The sequence below is a fragment of the Nothobranchius furzeri genome, chromosome 12 (genome assembly GCF_043380555.1).
Source record: "Nothobranchius furzeri strain GRZ-AD chromosome 12, NfurGRZ-RIMD1, whole genome shotgun sequence".
Lineage (NCBI taxonomy): Eukaryota > Metazoa > Chordata > Actinopteri > Cyprinodontiformes > Nothobranchiidae > Nothobranchius > Nothobranchius furzeri.
The window spans coordinates 8,869,151-8,892,831 of NC_091752.1; the positions used below are offsets into that span (position 1 = coordinate 8,869,151).

A 23,681-nucleotide genomic window follows, 5' to 3' on the forward strand; every position below is an offset into this window, starting at 1 on the left:
TCCCAGATTAAATACCATGTGGATGTGGAGGTTTGGGTTTGTCCTCGAGAAGCTCGTCTCAGACGGACAGCAGCTGAACGTCTGACGATTCAACCCAAGAGGGGTTCAGAAAGAGCTGCAGGGAGACGTATGAACGCCCCAAGAGGATCCGGTATCCGGTCCGGTTACAGAAGTCCAAACAACTCACTATGGCTCAGATCCAGTTGGAGTTAAAATGTTCATCTGATTTTAGACCTGACACTGAAGGAGAAACTAAACTAATCCGTCCTGCTCCCAGATCAGCTGATCCATAAACAACCTGTAAGCAGGAACTTCCTGCAACTCGTGTGGAATGTTGAACGTGTGTGTGTGTGTGTGTGTGTGTGTGTGTGTGTGTGTGTGTGTGTGTGTGTGTGTGTGCGTGCGTCTGTGTGTGTGTGTGTCTACCAAACAGGTTTGCTTTTGTTCTGAAGAGATGCATTTTTGGAACTTTAGAAGGGTCTGCGAGCTAAATCCTGAATCTTAAACAGTGTCTGGGCTTTAGGAACCAAGTGGGTCAGTTGGACCGGACCTCACCTGGTACCTGCCTGTTTACTGAGCTGAGATTAGAAGATCGACCACCTATGTTTTAGAACAGAGTCACATGGGGTGCTGGGGAGCTGGCAGACTTCTACTGGACCTCGTCAGAGGGACTTGTGGTTTTGGGCCCGGGCAGCAGCGGTACTGGGGATGTGGCCTCGATCAGGGCGGGGTTCAGGATGATCGGGAGGGACATGGGCGGGACTCCCACCTGCAGGGGGGACGCTAAGGGCTGGAGGATGAGGGGGGGCTGACTTAGAGCCCGAACCTGGGGGGGGGTCGTCCCTATCGGAGCCGGTAGTGGAGGACTGGAGGGCGGTACCGGAGACGAGCGATCGGATCCTGAAACAGAGAACAGACATGGTGAGGACAGACCTGCAGGAGCCGGCAGAACTCGTCCTGATGGGACTTTACCGTTGGTACCGGCCAGCTGTGGCTCCACGGGAGAATCAGGTCTGATGGAGGACTGAACCTCTGCAGGGGTCACCGGTACCAGGGAGGGGGACTGGGCCCGAGGCGGCGACGCTGGAGGGGAGGGAGGGTGCCCTCCTGTTGGTGTCGGCTGAACGGGATCTGCTGCAGAACCGTAATTTGGATCTAAAGATGAGAGAAGGTGCCCGCCCGCGCACGCACGCACGCACACACACACACACACACACACGGTAAGTTACCTTCGTGCTGCCGTTGGATCAAACCATGAAAGTATCATCAAAATATCATTAAAGTACAAGTACTATTACTGCAGAGCTGAAAACATAAATATTTCCATCAGGCCTTTTCTGTAACCATGGCAACAGAGAGGTGCTGCCTACCTGGCATGACGGTCTGTTTAAAAAGTTCCTCCCTCAGGTTGGGCAAGAAGCAGACGATGCGCTCCCAGGTAATCTCCCACAGATCCGAGTATCCCGTCCTGGAGTCTGTGCTGTGGAAGATCCCGGCCGTGTCCATCACCAGCAGCATGTTCTTCAGGGACTCTGGGATGGCCTCCAGCTACAAAAGCAGAAAGCAGCAGGTCAGAAGGTCATTGTAACGAGCTTGTAACGTCCAGCAATGGTCAGTTTTTAGGTACTGTTTGACCCTTCAACATCTGGTCAAAATGGAGACACGAGACTGCATGTGTTCCCTTTAAATTGGCCCGCCTTCATCCCACCAGCTGGAGCTCAGAGCCTCTCTGCAGCTCTGAACACATGATAACGAACTGTCAACAATGATGTTCTCTCCTCAAGGTTCAAGCTTCCCTTATCGATACTTCATGCCTCTGAATAAGGAACACTCACAGCTCGGATTAGTTGCTAAATCAAAGAATGATTTCTTAAATTAAATATGAACTTTAAAACGTATAAGCTAGATAATCAGTAAATAAGCGTTTGTTTATGGCTACTTATAATAATTATAGTATAATGAAGTGCTTTCATTAATCCATGCTCAATGATTGAAGTTGGAAATGTGACTGAAATATGTTTCAGCATGTTTATATGACAAGCTCATCACCATTTGCACTCACACATGGACAAAGTAAAGTTAAAGGGACTATAAGGAAGTTTGACAGCCAAAACATGTACAGAAATAAGAAATTTCTTCTTCATACATTCTCCTGCAATGCCCTGGTCCTGTAGAATGAGCCCTGGCATTTTTACTGTGATTGCCTGTTTTTCTGTAAAATCACAGAAAAAGAGAGCTGCTTGGGTCGAGCAGGCTGCTTCATGCGTGTTCACGCTCAGGCTTAGCCCGTAGCATTTGCTATCCGTAGCTTTAGCAGCAGAGAGAGGTAGTGCCAACTCAGCGACTTTGTCGCTGTTCCTAACGCCTAGTGATGAACCCAGCTACATTTGTGAGGACACTTCGCTACTTTCTGTAGAACTTTCTTCTAGATATTTCATGCAAATTAGCAACAAAATAGCCATTTTCGCTCCGAACCGTTCTTTGGGTTGACGTTGTTTCAGCTGTCATCAAGGATATCAAAGTCACAGAACAAAGGACGTCACTGGCGCTTTAGCTCACCTAGTAAGACGTCGGACTCTCGTGCGGAAGACCTGGGTTCGATTCTGGATGTCAACATAGTTTATTTAGAGTTTCTTTTTTACATTAATGGTATATTTTTTTTACAGTAAGATGCCCAAATTTTTATTTGAGACTCGCCGAACGGCATTGAATTCACAGATAAAAAAGATGTGGGTTCAACTTTCATTTTGGAACAATTTTTCAAGCAAGGGAAGGGAATGATCTGAGCATGCAGGAGGACTGACCCATCATAAACCTTTGTCGGCTGTGCTGAAGAGAAAGGTACAAAACCGAATTATTTAATTAATTAGCTGTGTGTTCTCCTGTCCTCTGGGCCACACACACACACACACACACGGGACTGTCTCAGCTGTTATTTTCGTTAAGGAGTGTGCACGTACAGCATGCGCGCCTCATGCACGAGCCTACTATTGAAGCTGCCGTTACACTTTTGGCCTGAGGGGGCAATCGCGAGCATAAAAATTCAAAACTCCGTAAAGTCCCTATAGGTTAAACTCATGACACATAGATGGTCCTTTACCCCAGATCAGAGCATAAGGATCAATGAAGGCGTGTTTCTGAGATTCTTGGTAATATTCCTCAACTTGTCAACCTCTGGTTGGCTACACAAATCATAACATGAGAACATTAAAACTCTGGTGATTCATCAGTTCTTGAGGAAGCTTCAGACCAGCCATCTGAAGCAAAACCCTCTCTAACCATCAAAGCTTTTGACACGTCGTCAAAACCTTTTTGCACCTGCGAAGCTGATACAGTAACAGTTCCTGCAGAACAAGCTGATATTGTTTAGACTCCTTCAGAGTCCCAGACACGCGGTTCTATCCATCTGTCGTGACCCGAGACATCTCTGGACTGGAGAGTCGGTGCCACGGTATTCTACAGCCCTCGGTGCCAGAGGTCACCCGACCTCTCTGACCTTCGGATCCACCAAGAGGGTCTCCGATAACGGGTGAAGTAGACACACAGATAGTGTCTGATGTGTTTTTGATGATGATCAACTTCATAGCTTAACGCAAACCAAATTCTTTTACATCCACAACTCAGCTCTCCTAGAAGTTCTGTTAACATTGCATTCACACATAGGTTCATACATCACATCTAGTTCCATCCATCACAGTAAATGTTAGTTAACTTGTCATGTTTTAATTGTTGGTAGAATAAATTCTTACTTTTTTAAACCTGACTGTTTTCTGAATCAAAACAAAGTGTGTACAATCCCCTGATTAATAAAGAATCCTAGATGTTCTGATGAAACACGGTAAAGACCAAGCAGGGTTGATATTCTATATTTAGATAGAGTATCACAGCTTATTGGTCATAAGTAGAGGTATTATATATAATGAGCTCCTAAAGCACTCAATTTCCCAAACCCTACAAGCTTCTCCGTGACCCGATCACTCACCAGCAGGTCGCTGGATCCAGCATGCATGTACTTATCCATGAAATCCAGAATAGTGAGCCAGAGGGCTGCGAAGGTGGGCAGGGACAGCAAGGGGGAGAGGTGCTGCAGGAAGACCTGAAAACAGACAGGAAACATAATGGAAAGCTCCAGATCACATCCCTAATCCAAATCCCATACAAACAGAAGACCAGACCTTTGACAGCAGCGTGCAGGCTCTCATCCTGGTCTCCTCCATACCACCAACATCTGCAGGGCTGATGTTCTCCAGCAGCTTTGTCAGAAGTGGGAATAGAACCTGGAAGAGCCCACAGATTCAGCTCAATGCTCTGATCTGGGAGTCGCGACTGAAGGTAACTGAACCTCCTTGATTTCTCACCTTATTGAAGCATGATTCCCATTCCGTGGCATCGAGCGTCTGCAGATCGTGGACGAGCAGCGCCCTCTGGAGGTAGGTGAGGGCCTGCATACGGACCTGCCGCCTGGCATCACAGCACAGCCAGGCAATGCCTGCACAGGAAACATCAAAGTTACAGAGCAACCGGGACCTTCACGAGTCTGTTACCGAGCAACCGGGACCTTCACGAGCCTGTTACCGAGCAACCGGGACCTTCACGAGCCTGTTACCGAGCACCCGGGACCTTCACGAGTCTGTTACAGAGCAACCGGGACCTTCACGAGTCTGTTACCGAGCAACCGGGACCTTCACGAGATTGTTACCGAGCAACCGGGACCTTCACGAGTCTGTTACAGAGCAACCGGGACTTTCACGAGTCAGTTACCGAGCAACCGGGACCTTCAAGAGTCTGTTACCGAGCAACCGGGACCTTCAAGAGTCGATTACCGAGCAACCGGGACCTTCACGAGTCGGTTACCGAGCAACCGGGACCTTCACGAGTCTGTTACCGAGCAACCGGGACCTTCACGAGTCGGTTACCGAGCAACCGGGACCTTCACGAGTCTGTTACCGAGCAACCGGGACCTTCACGAGATTGTTACCGAGCAACCGGGACCTTCACGAGTCTGTTACCGAGGAACCGGGACCTTCACAAATCTGTTACCGAGCAACCGGGACCTTCAAGAGTCTGTTACCGAGCAACCCGGACCTTCACGAGTCTATTACCGAGCAACCGGGACCTTCACGAGTCTGTTACCGAGCAACCGGGAACTTCACGAATCTGTTACCGAGCAACCGGAACCTTCACAAGACTGTTACCGAGCAACCGGGACCTTCATGAGTCTGTTACAGAGCAACCAGGACCTTCTGGAGTCTATTACCAAGCAACCAGGACCTTCAGGTCCTAGTAAAGAGTGACTAGTTCTAAAACTAAAAACCTGTAAATGATTTACATCGAGTCTGAGACGTGTCTGCAGCCTGAGGACACACCTGAGGTTTGGACATGACAAAAGACAATTGGGATTTAATGGACAGCAGGACACAGGTAGGAAGGTCTAAACAAATCTGATGGAGTCTCAGACGAACATCTCCCTGTCCGTAGACTGGTTCTCCAGGAAGTCCCATTCTGAGTGTGAAGTGACGTCCCACCTTGCAGCAGAGGGCACCAGCAGCTGGTCCACAGAGTCTGGGAGTCTGCTTCAATCTTCTTGCCCGAGGCCTCTAGATGGCGCTGCTCCTCCGCCCATGAGCTGTAGATGCTGGCCGCCCGGGTGTGCAGGGTGTGCATCAGGTCCAGCAGCTGCAGGACAACAAAGATCAGGGTCAAAAAGAACAAACATCTGGAGCTCAGAAGGAAACATGATACATCTGGTTATGTTCTCTATTAGCAACAATCAGCCACAACATTATGACCCAGGCATGACCCTTTGCAGGTGACATCACGGCGCTCAGGACCGCTCCGTTCGCCACGACAGAGAAGCGGTTTACACACGTTGAAACTCCTGTGAAGTTCCCACAGACACGTGTGAACTCAACTCGTCTGTTTTTAAGGACTTTGATGGAGATGGAGGACGGTAATGGACCATCAGCCCTCAACGTGTTTCCAGATCTACGGCGAACACATTTTACCGGCAAAACTAACGTTCACGTTTCGTGAGACTAGCTGACTGTTGGAGCTGAAATGGTGAATGTTTGTATTATTTATTTAGTTTTGATAAATTCACCATGGAGAACATGTGCTACCGTCTGCTGTAGGGCATTACTAGATACTAGTAACACAGCAGGATTACGTGTGAACAAACAGTTATTTATTTAGCAGGACGAGCGTCGCCGTTATGGGATATCTTGTCCCACCCCGGCGTGAGAGCCGTAGCGGGATCCAGACTCTTAGTTGTTTAATCTGCTCCAGTTAGAGTGAAACTCTGTTTAGAACATGTCAGAAATCCAGCCGAGGAAGTCTGGCGACTTGTTTCCATGCAGCAGCAGGCTGAGCGTAAGCTAGCTAGCCAACACGTAGCTTTTGTAAATGAGCCCCACCTAGGTGTGCTAAAGCTTCCCACAGCTGAACTGGGCTGAAACCAGTACAAACCAGGCTAAACTGGCAAACAACCTGTCGCCACTTCACCTCTCCGTTCAACACTCCCGACGTTCACTGCAGCTGTGCAATAATGGACCCTCGTGATCAGGTGATGCAGGTGCAAAGGGTCAATTTTCTTAGTAACCCAGCTGAGGAGCACCAGGACGTGAGTCTGAACCAACCACAGGTAGAAGGGTAAGGAGGGTTATTGTACTTACATCCTGACTAACCTGTAAAGACACAGTATGATAGCTGGCTGGGACACCCTCGTCCTCCTCCTCGTCGCTATGGGAACGTGATGGACGCTGGCTTGACGCTCTGCTGCCGCCCCGCCGTGTGCCACTCGCCGCTTCCTTCTCCCTCCCAACAGCTTTCTTCCTGATCCGGGACTTGGAGGGGTCATACTTGTGGCTCTTCTTCTTGTCGTGGTTCCGGTAACCTGAGGCAGCAGATTGGGATTATCAGCAGAGCTGAGATTGGGGTAGGGGGTGTTCATCAGATTAAACCTGCAGGACCCTGGAGAACACTCGGTTCCTCGCGTTCACGCATCACACCTCCTGATATTCACAGCTATTTTGCGGTTGAACAACAAAGACTAGAAGCTGAAAGTTCCCAGTGTGTTTGAACGCCTCACCTCCGTTGAGGCTAGCCTCCACAAACACCCGGATGGCTCTCACACACAGCTCAAAGTTGTCCGGGGTGACGTGGGCGGCGTCTCGGACGATGAATGACAGCGTCTCCACACACTTGAGGAGAGACTTGGTGTCATGCTGACCCGGATCCTGACCCAGAGTCAGACTGTACTGGTTCACCAGAGGGTGACTGAGCTGAGCTTTGGAGCTGGGCGGGCCGGGGTTGCTCATCTCCAGATCGTCTTTTCCAACCTACAAACACAACAAAGCATGAGAGGCTGATGCGATCTACCTGCAGGAACTCCTAACCAGCAGGTCTAAGGTCAGCCGTATGGTGTTCAAACCCAGAACTGACCTCAGCGGTATTTTGAAGCTGCTTTAGAAGTAAACACATTTTAACACAAAAGTTTAGGAATCCAGCAGGGCTTTACTCAGATCTCCATTTCCTGCATCTCAGGCTCTAACCACAATGAAGATGTCTCCACGTAGCTACGAAGGTTCGTGGTATTTGATAGGATAAAGCTAAGAGCTGAAACAGCCGCTGACAGTTCGTTCTGTGTTTGAGCTTCAGGACCATCTGTGGTGCTGAGCAGCAGCAGTGATGTCACTAAAGGGGAACCAGGCTGGAAAAGTTCAGGAACTCATCTGTAGAACATCTGGATGGTTGTACATCAGAACCAACCAGAGCAGAAGTGGAGGGAATTCAAAACTAGAACATTCCACTATCTACATCTGTGTGTGTGTGTGAGAGAGAGAGAGAGAGAGAGAGAGAGAGAGAGAGAGAGAGAGAGGGGGGGAGCGAGAGAGAGAGAGAGAGAGGGGGGGAGCGAGAAAGTGTGTGTGTGCGTGTGTGTGTGTGTGTGTGTGTGTGTGAGAGAGAGAGAGAGAGAGGGAGCGAGAAAGTGTGTGCGTGCATGTGTGTGTGTGTGTGTGTGTGTGTGTACGAACCACCAGCCATCCGCTGCTGGCCACATCCACCTCCGTGGTGGAGCGTGGTATCCTGGTCTTGCTGTGGTCAGTGTAGACCTCGGAGTCGGAGGTGTAGCCGCGGTCTAGACTCACCTCACTGGAGTGATGAGAGGTCAGCTCGCTGTCTGACTGCGCACCTGCACGCGTGCACACACACACACACACACACACACACACACACACACACACACACACACACACACACACACACACACACACACACACACCTGTTACTGCAGGTTGAGAAAATTACCTCTGACAACAGATTCAAGCACTTTCCAGGGTTTCCAGGACCGTAGTGATAATCTGTATGTCACATTATTGCTCCCCTGTGCCTTGAGTTTTTCCTTTATTGTGTCCACCTGCCTCTTGTTACCTGATTACCCATCCCAGTGTGTATATAAGCCTTGTGTGTTGCTAGTGCGTTTGTCGGTTCGTACTCGTTACATGTCCGTTTGTGTCTACCCTGTCGTATCTGCACTCCTGACCATTAAAGAGGAACCAAATGTCTGCTGCTGTCTGGCCTGGGTTGAATTACCTGCCTGAAGGATCCGCTCTTCCTCCCTCACCTTCCCTCCACACCGTGACACTGCATCGTTACATTTGCTTTTTGTTTCTGGAACAATGTTGTCGGGCTAGGACTCATCTGAAGCACTTTACTCATAATTCAAGCACCTTGAAAACCTTCAAGCCTTTTCAAGGATGAGAGCCCTTTTAACCCTGGTCTGTTTCCTGCTAGAGCTCTGATCTAGATGCTAACATGACCCAGACAACCTGATGATGTCATCCCACACCATGTTTTAACTACTAACCACCGGTGTAAGCCAACCCGGGCACGAAGACTTCCACGGGTCGGTAATGATCTGGTGGCACAAATACTGAACCTGTGTCGCTGTCGGCTGTAGTGGCGGCGAGCTGGAAGGAGGCGGGAGGTTTGATTCCTGCTCCGATGCACTCCAGCAGGGAGAAGAGGGTGTACCAGTCGTCTGTGCAGTGGATGTTAGCAGCGTTGGTCTTCAGCAGCTCATGGAGGCCGTAGGCCACCTCCCTGCTGACTCGGGACAACACGTGTGGTTTCATCATCAGAAGGAGGCGCAGGGAGAGGAGAACCTGTAGATTCACAGAGAGAAGCGGCTGTAGCACCACTGGTCCAGCCCATCTCAGCCCTTACACCAGTGGGTCAGGTGGTCCCGCTCCTTCTGTGATACCAGACCTTCTCACCTCACAGTTGAAGGTTTCCTCGGGAAGGAAACTTGAATCTAAACATCATCTACATGTCTGCTTTCCGTACCTGAGAGCTGACGTCCTCTCGCCGCAGCAGGCGGATGGCGAGTCGAAGGAGTCCCACCACGGCCCTCTCCACCAGGAAGCAGCTCTCCGCAGCATGAACACAGAGGTGGTAGAGGTGGTCCCTCACGGTCTGCCAAACACACAACCCACGGTCCCTACACACACACACACACACACACACACACACACACACACAGACATCAGCCTAACCATAACCCTGACTGGGTGCGGTTCTGGTGCAGGTTCTCCTTCATACCGGTTTTCCAAAACAATCCGCAGCAGCATCTCCAGGCAGAAGGCAGCATCTTCTTCATCGTACGTCTCCTCGTCAGGAGTGACGGATATCAGCGCCTGAGGAGAAACATCAAGATTCTCCTCAGCAGAACATTTACAAGCTGCGCCACAAATACTTTCATATGAATACAAACCTTCATCAGCTCCTGTAGAGACTCCAGCTGGAGGAACTTACTCTCCGTTATCAGCTTCTCTGGGTCACATTGCTGCTGGGGGGGGGGGGGGGGGGGGAGAAGAAAGAGGGTCTTTAACCGGTGTGCGACAGAGCAGAAACATTACTGGAGGGGTTTCCCTCCCACTAACAATTACTCACCCCCTCTCTTTATCACACACACACACACGCATACACACACACGTCTTTGATGCCAGAGTTTAAGCTAAGATCATCTTTTTTTGTAAAACGATGAGATTCTAGATTTTTTCGGTTAAATGATGCCGAGTCTGATTTCCTCTGACATCTTTGCTGTGATTGGTCGGAACTAACACGTTAACTTTCAGATCAGCTTCTGTAAAAGTGAGTCATGTTAGTGTTTTCTAAGACCGGCTGATTAAAAAACAGTGAAACGTTATGAAATAATTAAAAGTAGAATCGATTTCATTCTACTGATGAAGGATAAACATTCTGTTGTACCTTGATGCAGACCACGGCGGCCTGCTTGGCCTCCTGGTTTTCTGTGGATGGCCCCCTCAGTCCTGACTGCTCCGCCCCACTCAGGGTCAACCAGTTCACGAAACTCAGAACAGCGGACTCACCGCTGCGGCAAACAGGACGGAAACAGCGTTTAGTCAGACATCATGATGAAATGAGTCATTAAAATATGTCTTCAAAAGGCTTTAGTACAGAAACTCAGGTTCTTCAAGAATGTGTTAATATAAACAGAAGAACTCCTGAAGACAACACCTATAGGAGACAGGTAAGGTAACACTTATAGGAGACAGGTAACACCTATAGGAGACAAGTAAGGCAACACCTATAGGAGACAGGTAACACCTATAGGAGACAGGTAACTTAACACCTATCAGAGACAGGTAATACCTATAGGAGACAGGTAAGGTAACACCTATTAGAGACAGGTAAGGTAACACATATAGGAGACAGGTAAGGTAACACATATAGGAGACAGGTAACTTAACACCTATCAGAGACAGGTAATACCTATAGGAGACAGGTAAGGTAACACCTATTAGAGACAGGTAAGGTAACACATATAGGAGACAGGTAACTTAACACCTATAGGACACAGGTAACTTAACACCTATAGGACACAGGTATGGTAACACCTGTAGGAGACAGGTATGGTAACACCTGTAGGAGACAGGTAAGTTAACACCTATAGGAGACAGGTAACCTATAGGAGACAGGTAAGGTAACACCTATAGGAGACAGGTAACCTATAGGAGACAGGTATGGTAACACCTATAGGAGACAGGTAAGTTAACACTTATAGGAGACAGGTAACACCTATAGGAGACAGGTAATTTAACACCTATAGGAGACCGGTAACACCTATAGGAGACCGGTAACACCTATGGGAGACAGGTCAGGTAACACCTATAGGAGACAGGTAACTTAACACCTATCAGAGACAGGTAATACCTATAGGAGACAGGTAAGGTAACACCTATTAGAGACAGGTAAGGTAACACATATAGGAGACAGGTAAGGTAACACATATAGGAGACAGGTAACTTAACACCTATAGGACACAGGTAACTTAACACCTATAGGACACAGGTATGGTAACACCTGTAGGAGACAGGTATGGTAACACCTGTAGGAGACAGGTAAGTTAACACCTATAGGAGACAGGTAACCTATAGGAGACAGGTAAGGTAACACCTATAGGAGACAGGTAACCTATAGGAGACAGGTATGGTAACACCTATAGGAGACAGGTAAGTTAACACTTATAGGAGACAGGTAACACCTATAGGAGACAGGTAATTTAACACCTATAGGAGACCGGTAACACCTATAGGAGACCGGTAACACCTATGGGAGACAGGTAAGGTCACACCTATAGGAGACAAGTAATTTAACACCTGTAGGACAGGTAACACCTATAGGAGACAGGTAACACCTATGGGAGACAGGTAAGGTAACACCTATAGGAGACAGGTAACACCTATAGGAGACAGGTAAGGTAACACATATAGGAGACAGGTAACTTAACACCTATAGGACACAGGTAAGGTAACACCTATAGGAGACAGGTATGGTAACACCTGTAGGAGACAGGTAAGGTAACACCTATAGGAGACAGGTAACCTATAGGAGACAGGTATGGTAACACCTATAGGAGACAGGAAACCTATGGGAGACAGGTAAGGTAACACCTATAGGAGACAGGTAACCTATAGGAGACAGGTATGGTAACACCTATAGGACAGGTAAGGTAACACCTATAGGAAACAGGTAAGTTAACACTTATAGGAGACAGGTAACACCTATAGGAGACAGGTAACCTATAGGAGACAGGTATGGTAACACCTATAGGAGACAGGTAAGTTAACACTTATAGGCGACAGGTAACACCTATAGGAGACCGGTAACACCTATAGGAGACAGGTAACACCTATAGGAGACAGGTAATTTAACACCTGTAGGACAGGTAACACCTATGGGAGACAGGTAAGGTAACACCTATAGGAGACAGGTAACACCTATAGGAGACATGTAAGGTAACACCTATTGGAGACAGGTAAGGTAACACCTATAGGAGACAGGTAAGGTAACACCTATAGGAGACAGGTATGGTAACACCTATAGAAGACAGGTATGGTAACACCTATAGGAGACAGGTATGGTAACACCTATAGGTGAAAGGTAACCTATGGGAGACAGGTATGGTAACACCTATAGGAGACAGGTAACACCTATAGGAGACAGGTAACACCCGTAGGAGACGTATTAAGCTGTTGGTTCAGATTTACCGATTTGAAGGAGTCTCCTCCCGCTGAAGGGAAATTTTTCCATTAGGCTCCACAAAGTCCTCCACCTGAGGGAAACCACACGCGCACACACGCGCGCGCGCGCGCACACACACACACACACACACACACACACACACACACACACACACACACACACACACACACACACACACACACACACACACACAGTGAACAGCAGGTGGCAGTAGATGATGTAGTTTTCTCTGACAAGAGCCAGGCCTTACTTCCACCATGGCTTTAGGCAGGAGCTGAGCTCTGAACAGCTGCAGCATGGACTCCATGATATTCTTCCACCCCTCCCTCAGGATGTTGCCGTGACGATGGGCGAGGTCAAACACAGTCTTGGCTGCGGTCTGAGCCTTATTGTTGCTGCCGAACACCGTAGGAAGGTTCTCCACAGACTGCAGGAGTAATGAGCACGTCAGTGTGGCTCCTGCTGCCATGCTGGATGTTTGTTATAAAATGATTTTTATTCATGTGTGAAAAAAGACAAACATCAATGGAATCTCATCTTTCTGATCATTGTGGATAACATTATTTAACTGTGATTGGAATCCATTCAGCTGGTTTAGTTTGATGTGGAGCTGCTGATGCTGAGGAGAGAAACCACCTATAGAGACAACAGTTCTGGCTCACCTCGCTGCTCAAAGTGGTGAACTTGCAGAGGGAGATGATCAAGTTGTCAAAAACATCACTGAAGCCATAGTGAGCTGCGATCATGGCACATTTTCTACAGAAACACACAAACGAGCCCAGATCTCAGATAAACAAACACACGTGGACTCAGCAAGGAGAGGTGACCTCACCCTGATCTATTAGCTACAGAGGAGCAGCTAAACCAAACAGTTAAAGCAGACGGTCCATGACCCGTGTACCTGAAGCCCATGATTGCCTTCTGGAGGATGGCATCATCGAGGCTCTTGTCAAACACGAAGGAAAGAGCAGCAATGGTGGGACCCCAAGTCATGGTGAACAGGTCGTGGTCATAGCTGCCGGCTGGAAGGTGGAGGAAAATCCCCTCAGGTGTGGCTCCGCGGTGTAGCAACACGCTCCACACATAGTTCTCCTTCACCAGTCCTGTCTGCTCATCTGGCATCACGATCTCTTCATTCCTGTGCAGACGAAACCTCAGCTGGAGCACCAGAGGAACCTCAGATATTTAACCAGGTGTTGCTCTCATCTGGTTTGTTTCAGGTAGAACCTGTAACCTTTAGGCCCAAAACCAACCAGCCAATCATGCTGCAGTGATGTCATAACTCAGTGAATCCAGAAAAAAACAGGGCAGAAAATTTTGGATGAGTTTGCTAATGGCCTAATAAAAAGAAGCTTCATATTAGAGGTTAACAAGTCAAGATGATGCTCACTGCTGAAGCTAGGCTAATGCTAATGGGTTAGGGCTATTCTGTTTATTATTTTCATATTAAGCATGTGCATGGATTAGATCCCAATAACAACCACATTAATGCGACCACCAGCTATTAAATATTCGTTTTGTTTTTACTAGGAAGTGGTCCAAGCTCCGCCCACTACAGGTCTGAATGACAAGAGGTTTTATTCTGAAGCAGCACGTTTTTTAAACCTGATGAATTTAACTGCAGGAGAACACCAGCAGAACTCATATGATGCGCTTTCCCACTCTTTTGCTATAGCCCTGGCCGAACCTTAACCCATGAAATCACTGCAACGTGATTGGTCGCATGCAGTGTTGGAGGTGGAGACCCAAAACCACCATGGAGATACAGGTCGGGTGTGTTTTATAACTGCACACCAGTAAAATCCCTGGATTTATTAATAATAATAAAGGTAATAATAATTATTATTATTGTAATGACAATAATAATAGTAATGATAATTATTTATAATAATAATAATAATAATAATAATTATTATTATTATTATTATTATTAATATTATTATGATAATAATGATAATAATAATAATAATAATAATTATTATTATTATTATTATTATTATGATAATAATGATAATAATAATAATAATAATAATGATAATAATAATAATAACAATAATAATAATAATAATAATAATGATGATAATAATAATGATAATAATAAGACACGAATGAAGCGTCAGCTGTTACAGCACAATCTTAACTCCACCGAGCTTCGGTGCTAAAAACCCGGAACAGCTGGGATCACCATGTCGGAGTTGCGGGAGTCAGGACAGCTGGGTGGAGCGTTCAGCAGCTTACTTGATGGCGCTGTAGATGTCCTCCAGCATGTCCTGGTCAAAGTCCTTGTTTCCATTCACACCCTTCAGGTTCTTCTTAAATTGCTGTTTGAAGAAACAAAAACAATCAGAGCCTCGTCTCAGCTGGTTTATCTAAACACAGGAGCTTAGCGGCGGCACCGAAGCATCTGGATCCACGTCTTTGTTAACCAACAATTAGACTGAGCCCGAGGTGGAGCACTCTTATTATTGCGTGTCACTTAATAGGCTTTAGTTGGATCATTATGAAAACGGGGCTTAGCTCCTGTAAATAAACATAACCACCCAGTGATGATTGACAGCCTCAAGGTTGGGATTTAGGCTTCGCCTTGGCATGGGGGGGGGGGGGGGCAGCCAGAGAAATAAACACCAGCAGACAGAAGCCGCGAGCGGGAGGCAGCGGAGGATCAAGCCTTTTATTTGTGACGCTTCTCCATCTCAAACACATCATCACTCATTATCTCAGCAGCTGCAACGTTTTAGAGATGAAATTAGCTTCACACCACTGACCTCACCTTTACCTCACCCAAAACGTGTCACGTCATTCTGAGGAAACTGGATCAGATCTACACGCATGATGCTGGACATAGTTTCCAAAATAACCCAGCAGACGAGTGCTGATCGCCGCTCAGCGAGCGAAGTGCTCGGCGCCTCGTTTACTGGCCCAGACCCGCTCAGAGCTTCTGGCCGGTGTCTCTGCCTGGAGGTCAAGCAGCCGCAGGCGGGTGATAGCTTAAACATACAGCACCAGCTGTGTGACAAGGAACCAGCGGGCCCAGTAAGATTAGCCTTACGCAACATAAAAGAAACGGAGACGGCCTGAAGGGAAAGGCTCGCTGCTCCTCTTCATCAGTTAGAGCAGCCCACCCACAAGACGTTCCCCCAGAGACCGTGTTTAGTCTTCAGCTGCTGTCAATCAAACACAGACCAGAACCCCGCCTCCTCGTTTAGGATGAGTTCACTTCCAAGAGGGACCACCACTGCTCACAGCTGTGTGTGTGTGTGTGTGTGTGTGTGTGTGTGTGTGTGTGTGTGTGTGTGACCTACCTCTACAGTCATGGGGATGTTCTGCTTGCGGACGTTGTGGTTGTGCTGGTCGGTGTTCAGCATTATGACAGCGTAGGCCAAAGCAAAACCTGCATCGTTAGTCATGAAAGGAGAGCCATTCACCTTCTACACACACACACACACACACACACACACACACACACACACACACACACACACACACACACACACGGTTAGGGTTCAGGAGGAAACCCTTTCACACTAAAGCTCAAACGCATCAACAGCTGGTTTCTGTCAGATCTGACTGGCTGCTTCTGCTAATTCTTCACACAGGAACCAATCAGCTGGTGATGATGTCATGAAGCAGGGAAGCCTCATTACTGATGAGGGTGTTGGTACTGACGCACTCTTGTCACGGATCAAAGGAACCAGTGAAGGAACAGATGATTCAAACTAAAACCATCTCGTGTTTAAAACAAGGTTCTGAGAGATCCGTCAGGGTTCCTCTCTGCTACTGGAACATCATACTAGAACCCTGCAGTAGGACTGGGAAACATATCATTTTGTGTTTTTATATGTGAGCCTGGGATTTTAATGACATATATGTGCAAGTTGTTCCTCATTGTTTAATAGAACTATGTAAACAGGATAATTAGCTGCCTTATGCTAACTTGCGCTAGTAAAGCTAACACCTAATTAGCAGCTAATTAACTCACCGTTAATCATGTTAAATCACCAACTAAACACATCAGGGGTGTCATTTCTATTATTACTGTTAACACTAAAGCAGGAGAGCTTAATCCTGGTCCACCTTCTAGCATGTTTTAGGTTTCTCCCTGCTCCATCACACCTGGTTTTATTCAGCAGGTGCTGAACGGGCCTCTGTGTGAGCTGATGAACGGGTGATTCAGCCACTGAACCAGGTGTGTTGGAGCAGGGAAACAACTAAAACATGCTGGACAGCATCACTCCAGGACCAGGGTTAGGCTCGGAGGGTGTCACACCTAAAGTGGTCCGGGTGGAAACAGGTATTCCGTTACATTTAATGTGACAATTCTATGACACATGGAACGTCGACAACCTCCACAGGAACCCAGAGGATCAAACCACCGGACCGTCTTCCTGTTACATAGGAGCAGTCAACCGTGCCCACGAGCGGGCATCACTCATACCAGAGTGGAAAACTCATTTATGGAGTTGCTGCCTAAAATGAATCACCCACCCTTTTAGACCTCCTGTGTGTGCATGTGTGTGTGTGTGTGTGTGTGTGTGTGTGCGCGTGTGTGTGTGTGTGTGTGTGTGTGTGTGTGTGTGTGTGTGTGTGTGTGTGCGTGCTATGAAAAGGACATTACTAGGAAGTTTCCAGTGTAAATGACTCCTCTTGCTATTTTGAGAGGTCGAATGTTCTCCTGGCTGAAGTCCGCCCTTCGCCCATCGCTGTGAGCGTACGTGAGTCCGCGTTAATATTTATGTCATGCTGCTATTATCATCTGAAGCTGATCTTGACGATGAACGAGTCTGATTTATCACCTTTATAACAAACCCAATCCTGTGATGATGGAGAAGAAGGTTGGATTTGTCTAAGATGTGATCCACCAGAGACCTCCGAGGATGACCTTCACTTCTTGGCACGGCGGAGCCGAGCAGCAGATATGGTCGTCGTGTTGTCATTTGTTTACATCTGGGGAATCGTTGCTAGAAAACAATGGAATTCCCCACCACGCGTCTGGGAATGCTACAGAAACATCCCGTGGCCAAAAACCGAAGCTTTTCCTTATGTTTCTGGATCCTAGACTCTGGTCCAGGAATTTCCAAAGAGTGGCCCAGGGGCCATTTGCGGCCCCTTGGGGTGGTGATGTGCTGCCCCAAATTACATTTCTAGACTATTTTCCACATTAAATGTACAGATTTTTACTAATGTGCCTGTTTCGGGCCTTTGTGGCTCGTGTCCTGAAAGGTTTGGACCCCCTGCTCTGGTTTCTCTCTCTTGTGTTTCTAAATTAGTCCCAAATTCACAACAGTAGCTCTGAAACACCTGATTCCTGTTGAGGAGCAAAGAGAAAAGATAAAAAAAGTGTTTTAGGAACAGATTTCTGTCGTTCCACTGAACCAGAGCCCAGGGCTTCGGTTCTGTTCTGGGTGAATTTTACTGGTAAACTATAAAATAACATCTCCTGCAGCAGCACCTGCATCAGAACTAACACAACTTCCTTTAACCCTTCACAATTAAAGTCTCAAACACGCACACATACAGGTGAAACATTAAAAACTAGAGTCTGGTGCACAAGTCCATTAATATCAGTAATCTAGCTCAGACTGAGAGACCATCTAAAGGCTCAGGAGCCCTCTGGATTCATCGGCTGTAAGCCATAATCATCACATTTATAACAAATAAATATCTGGATTAGCCTGGAATGAGTCTGTCTCACAGATTAGCTTCTCCTTTCAGGTTGGATTAGTGACATGAATGATACCTGTGTGGAAAAATATCCAAAAATATCTGACATGGATGGTTGTTATTACTCTAACAGCAGCCGAAACCACCAGCAAGTAACGTTACAGGTTAGAAGTTGAAACAGATTATTAATAAAACCTATTCTGAAGTTTCACATACACAAGGCGTTATGGCTATTGTTGTCTGGCCTGAGGTTTATTCCCGTTTAGCCAAATGGGATTCAGGAGAAACGTCTTACATGCCAGTTGTCTGTGAAGGTTTCCAGGAGTCTCTGGATTACAGGAGCCTCTCCAGGAAGTCTGAAGGCCTCCAGGTAGAGCCTCAGAGCCTCATCGATGCGAAGGCCCTGGAAGGTGAAGGTGCTACAAAACAGAATTGTGTTAAATGTGAAAATGATTCAACCATTTGAGATGAACAGGAAGGCCGCCCTACTTCACAAAGCTGTCCAGGAGCTCCATGTTCTTGCGGTCGCTGACGAACTCGCCGATCATTTTTTTGTCCAGACGGGGGTTTTCTCTGAGCCACTGGGCCACCTGGTTGTTGTCCATGGGGTCCCTGAGAAGACTTTTCTCCTGCAGGAACTGGATACCCTTCTTGGGCTTCTGGTTGAACTGTTCTGTTCCTGTGATCAGCAGCTAGACACCGAGAGGAGAACGTTAATGGAGTGGTTCCTGGTTCTGGGTGTGAGCTGCCAGAACTTCTGGACCTAACTGACCTTCTTTTTTGTTCTGATCTCCATCAGCTCTTGGGAATCAGGTAAATATGAGGAGAAACGCAGAGGCTTCTTGGGAGTTTTCTTCTCTGCAGGAGGATATAATAGACCTTTATCCATCTCGGCTTCACAGATTCTAGATAAAGCTCTGAAGGACTTCAGGACATCTCACCAGCATCGCTGTCCCCTTGGTCCTGCCTGCCGACCCTCATCTTCTCTGCCATCAAGTGTCCACTGGTTGGAGGAAACACTGCAGCATTCGCAGCGTGGAGAGGAACATTTGTGCTGCTGGTTCTGTTGAGATCTGAGGAGAAACATCTTTATGTGATCTACAGAAAACTAAAAGCTAAAAAGTCCATCATGTCTTATTTATGAGTCGAGGAAATGAGATCGGGTCTGGAAGGTGAGGAACAGTACCACAGAGAGAGTCTGTGCCATTGGTGCAGGAAGCTTCTGCTTCAGCGGGGAGCGGGTCGGACTGGTCCTGCTGGGAGGTGGTGTTCCCCACCTTGGCCTGGCAGTGGGCCTCGATGCCGTCGATGACCGTCAGCAGAGCCTCCAGGGACAGCAGGTGGGTGGTGTACAGCTGCCCTGACACCGGGAAGGCGTTCTGAGTAAAACACAAACAGCTGATGGAGGCCATGGTGTAGTCATGCACGACGCAGCTAGCCCTCTTCACTAGGAGCCAGATGGAGACTGTGAGCAGCCTGAAGCTCCGCCCTCACCAGGTGTCCGCACCTACTTTAACCTTTAGGGGATTCACTCACAAACCAACCTCTTCAGATGACCTCCTCCTGCTTCAGCTCTTACCTTGGACAGCAGCTTGGTGAGGTCTTCAAACAGATTGGAGCAGTAGAAGTCGCAGTCGTAGTTGATGTAGAGCTCGGTGACGAAGCTGGGGATCCTCCACAGCTGTACCAGAGCCTCCAGGGCCATCTCCTTCATCTCGTATGGCATCTTAATGTTCTCAGATGTGATGATGTCCATCAGCTTCTTCAGGTACATCTGACACGCACAAGTTTGAAGGTTAGATTATTTCAGGATGAATTCATCTCCTCTAGAAGATGCTGTGGAAGCAGGCTGACCTCCAGCTGAAACTTCAGGTGAACCCTCATGCTTTCAAAGAGCAGGAAGCAAACGCGTATGGAGGACGCATAAAGACTCATACGCTCCAAACTAAGCAGCTGTAACACACCGACACAGAACATCAGCCCCTTTGGTCTCCACACCTGTTCAAACCATCCCACTCAGGTGTGTTTTACCTGGAACATGTGTCTGCAGAGCTCATCCTTAACCAGGACTAGTAAAGACTGGTAGTTAGCGATGTGCGCAGACTCCAGCGCTACGGTCAGGAGCTGCAGGCCCATGTGCATCATGGCGTCTGTGTTGTGACGGTCATGAGGGTTGGTCAAAGAAATCAGGAAGCGAAGGAGTTCCCTCAGACACGGGAGGCCGTAAGGGATGAGGGAGACGCCTTCTCACGCAGAAGGAAACAGAAAGAAGGAAAAGATTCACGTTAGGATCATCTGCTCCCTCTGGAGCAGAGCGAGTCTAGCTAGGATCCGGCAGAAAGAGCCCGCCTTACCGTCTCTCTGAGTGGACTGAGTAAAACGAACCCCTCGAGGGTTGACGTAGTCCATGTCATGAACAGAGGCGGTGTCTGACTGCTCGGCGACAGAGTCTTTGTCCTCCAGGACTTCAGGAATGGACTCCGCAGAGGCCGACTGAGCCGATTCAATCGGTCTGCCTTCAGACTGAAAACAACAACATGGAGCAGGTGAAGAGAAACTATAGCTACACTCAACAGCTGAAGGGTAAACACCTGTACCGGTGCTTCTGACGGGCCGGGCTCGGTAGCGGGGAGCGGGGTGGCGATGCAGGGCGTGGTCGCCGAGGAGCTACACTGGTCCAGGTCAGAGAGGTCCTCCTTGGATGTGGCTTTGGATCCGGTTTCCAGGGCGCTGTCTGTGGTTGATATGGATGAGGTGGCACTGTCTGAGGTCACGAGGCCTGAGTTGGGCACGCCTTGTTCGATGAAAGGGACGCCACCTAGAGCAGCACACACGGCGTCATGAACAGGAGAGAGAAATCAGCTGTGATGTTTCTGCCAAGCGGTCCGAAACAAGCTAGGTGCCCCCACCCCACCTGTTAGCGGATGATTGTTTTTCACCTGAGAGGTTGTTGCTGAGGGTGCTGGGCTGGCTCGGTTCCATTTGACCCGAGGAGCTTCGGACCATGTGGCGAGGAGGCCTTGGTGAGCGTTTCTGCTTCTTCCACTTGGAGGACTCCCCCATTCCACCAGCTCGCATCTTCAGCTGGACAGAGCGCAGAGAAACCGGGTGAGTCACACCTGCTGGGCGTTTACAACTAAATAAAACCAGAAACCTCATCTTCTTCCTTTATTCAGTCGGAAAACCACAAAACAGGATCAGAAGGTCAAACCCGGAAGACAAAAACTTCTCATTTTAGGAGCTTTTAAAGTCTGATGTGCCTCACGCTGAATCCATCATCAATTGTTAAAGGCTTTAAAATGAGTAATCACACAGTTGAAGGTGAAAGTCCTCAAAATCTATTAATATGTATAATATTTAATTAATATAAATCCAATAAAAGCATTTTAATGCAGTTAAATGAACCAAATGTTGAAACTTAAGGTTTATTGATAAAATCAGGGTGCATTATGGGTAAGGAAAGCTATGGCTATGAAAACTCCTCCTGGAGTTATTTTCTCCATCACAGCGTTTCTGGCAATAGTTAGCTACGTGTTTAAATTCTGTGGGAAAAAAACATAAAACATGATAATAAATGTTCATCCCAGCTGTCGAACGACAGGTTGAGGAAAATTTTCTAAAGGCTTTAATTTTCCGTTATAAACAAAAATGATGTAATATCTGAGTTGAATGGGGATGGCAAACCCTTTCAGCTTTTGTGAACGTTTTATGTTGCTGATGAGAGGAAAATCTACACATTTGACTCAGAAAACAACAGAAAGGGTCAGAAGAGTGAACTCCTCTCTGTAGTTTACAGATCAACAGGAAGGTCTTGGAAAAGTTGCATCATCAAAGCAAAGAGAAGAAGAGTGAAAGAAGCGAGGAGCAGCTTCCCCGAGAGCCTCTAGAGGAGGAGAGCCGTCTTCCTTACCTGCACACGTTTGTTTTTCCACAAGATATTGTAAGCCTCAGAAGAAAAGGGGAGGTGCCCATGGTTAGTGATGGAAGACTTATCAGCCAACACGTAACAGGCTCAAGCATCAACATCCATGCATGATGGGGGCGGGGCTTCAGACAAACTACAATTAGCAACCAGCTAAGGAGCAGGGAGCGCAGCCAACGTCAACATGCATAAAGCTAAAAGTGAGACAGCAGCCACGCCCACTCCTTAGGCATTTAACATCTTATGTGTTGCTAAAATCAACAAGCCACTCAGCTGCAGACGTTCATGAAACATAAACTAGTGAAAGAAAATATAAGAGTTCACTGACTTGTTATTATAGAAAAGTTAAAATGATGTGAGGAAAACTACGAGTTCAGTTCAAAGAGACGAGAGGACTCCTGGTGTTAGAAAGCAGCTGATTTACGCAGAAGGGAGTCTATGGGAGGAAAGAGAGGCTGCAGGAGCAGAGCAGAGCTGAGGGGAGGTGAGGAAGGGTTTACCAGCCTGTCAGGGTTCTAACAGTTCAGGCATGGTTTTAGTAAATGCTGGATAAACATGCAGGCAGCTGTTTCTAGAGCTGACTCCACACACGCAAACAGAACCAAACCAAAACTCAGCCCAATAACGACTAGAAGGACCAAGTCAGTGATCAGCAGGCACAACAAACAGACACCCATCATCTCAGCTGGGGTACCGTCTTCATGTTGGCACCAACAAAACTCTTGGCTTCTTCTTTGAACTGCGGCAGTCTGGAAAAAAACATTAAAACGAAAAACAGACAATCAGAAAGTAACCAAATGTGAGTTTAAAAGCCGTTGGATAGATTTCTCTTTTACAGGTCTTTAACTATGGGATGTAAAATCCAGACTCGTATGAACCGGTTCGGTCCGGTTCCAACTGAAAATGATCCAAAACGAGTAACAAGCTTCAGCTGCTGAGGAGGTTCAGTTAGAGCGCCAAGCTCAGAGTTTTCATCCAGAACCACGAAGAGCCTGCATAGATCCTGATTACTGTGTGTGTGTGTGCGTGTGTGTGTGCACGAGTCCGTGCGTACGTGTGTGAGTGTGTGTGTGTGTGTGCATGTGTGTGTGCACGAGTCCGTGCGTGCGTGCGTGTGTGTGTGTGTGTGTGTGTGTGTGTGTGTGTGTGTGTGTGTGTGTGCGTACGTGTGTGAATGTGTGTGTGTGTGCGTGCGCACGAGTCCGTGCGTGTGTGTGTGTGTGCGTGTGTGCACGAGTCCGTGCATGCGTGTGTGTGTGCACGCGTCTGTGTGTGTGTGTGCGTGCGTGCGTGCACGCATCCGTGCGTGTGTGTCCGTCCGTCCGTGTGTGTGTGTGTGTGTGTATGCATGTGTGTGTGTATGCGTGTGTACGCGTCCGTGCGTGTGCGTGTGTGTGTGTATGTGTGTGTACGCACCCGTGCGTGTGTGTGTGTGCATGTGTGTGTATATGTGTGTACGCACCTGTGCGTGTGTGTGTGTGTGTATGTGTGTGTACGCGCCCGTGCATGTGTGTGTGTGTGCATGTGTGTG

At 47.7% G+C, this 23,681-nt stretch overlaps 1 protein-coding gene across 8 annotated transcripts in view; it reads right to left on the minus strand.

The window, feature by feature from the left end:
* Nucleotides 1-340: 340 nt before the first annotated feature.
* The window catches only part of gbf1 (golgi brefeldin A resistant guanine nucleotide exchange factor 1), an 81,714-nt gene continuing 58,373 nt past the window's right edge, over nt 341-23,681 (minus strand). For 2 of the 8 annotated variants that reach the window (XM_070542218.1, XM_070542223.1), the window contains 34 exons: nt 22,845-22,899; nt 22,139-22,174; nt 21,168-21,312; nt 20,826-21,046; nt 20,583-20,751; nt 20,260-20,471; nt 20,083-20,181; nt 19,808-20,002; nt 19,415-19,607; nt 19,170-19,301; nt 19,001-19,086; nt 18,718-18,920; nt 18,524-18,647; nt 15,870-15,995; nt 14,806-14,888; nt 13,469-13,705; nt 13,230-13,323; nt 12,818-12,994; nt 12,573-12,637; nt 10,270-10,393; nt 9,773-9,847; nt 9,601-9,695; nt 9,346-9,499; nt 8,939-9,164; nt 8,034-8,191; nt 7,088-7,337; nt 6,672-6,892; nt 5,526-5,676; nt 4,359-4,489; nt 4,176-4,277; nt 3,983-4,096; nt 1,371-1,548; nt 973-1,155; nt 341-900 (listed from right to left, as the gene is read on the minus strand). In XM_070542218.1, coding sequence (XP_070398319.1) covers nt 650-900; nt 973-1,155; nt 1,371-1,548; nt 3,983-4,096; nt 4,176-4,277; nt 4,359-4,489; nt 5,526-5,676; nt 6,672-6,892; nt 7,088-7,337; nt 8,034-8,191; nt 8,939-9,164; nt 9,346-9,499; nt 9,601-9,695; nt 9,773-9,847; nt 10,270-10,393; nt 12,573-12,637; nt 12,818-12,994; nt 13,230-13,323; nt 13,469-13,705; nt 14,806-14,888; nt 15,870-15,995; nt 18,524-18,647; nt 18,718-18,920; nt 19,001-19,086; nt 19,170-19,301; nt 19,415-19,607; nt 19,808-20,002; nt 20,083-20,181; nt 20,260-20,471; nt 20,583-20,751; nt 20,826-21,046; nt 21,168-21,312; nt 22,139-22,174; nt 22,845-22,899 — 5,065 coding nt within the window. In that variant the 3' untranslated portion in view covers nt 341-649. The remainder of the gene's footprint in view (nt 901-972; nt 1,156-1,370; nt 1,549-3,982; nt 4,097-4,175; nt 4,278-4,358; nt 4,490-5,525; nt 5,677-6,671; nt 6,893-7,087; nt 7,338-8,033; nt 8,192-8,938; nt 9,165-9,345; nt 9,500-9,600; nt 9,696-9,772; nt 9,848-10,269; nt 10,394-12,572; nt 12,638-12,817; nt 12,995-13,229; nt 13,324-13,468; nt 13,706-14,805; nt 14,889-15,869; nt 15,996-18,523; nt 18,648-18,717; nt 18,921-19,000; nt 19,087-19,169; nt 19,302-19,414; nt 19,608-19,807; nt 20,003-20,082; nt 20,182-20,259; nt 20,472-20,582; nt 20,752-20,825; nt 21,047-21,167; nt 21,313-22,138; nt 22,175-22,844; nt 22,900-23,681) is intronic. The other 6 variants (XM_070542221.1, XM_070542219.1, XM_070542220.1 and 3 more) reach the window with 6 other exon arrangements.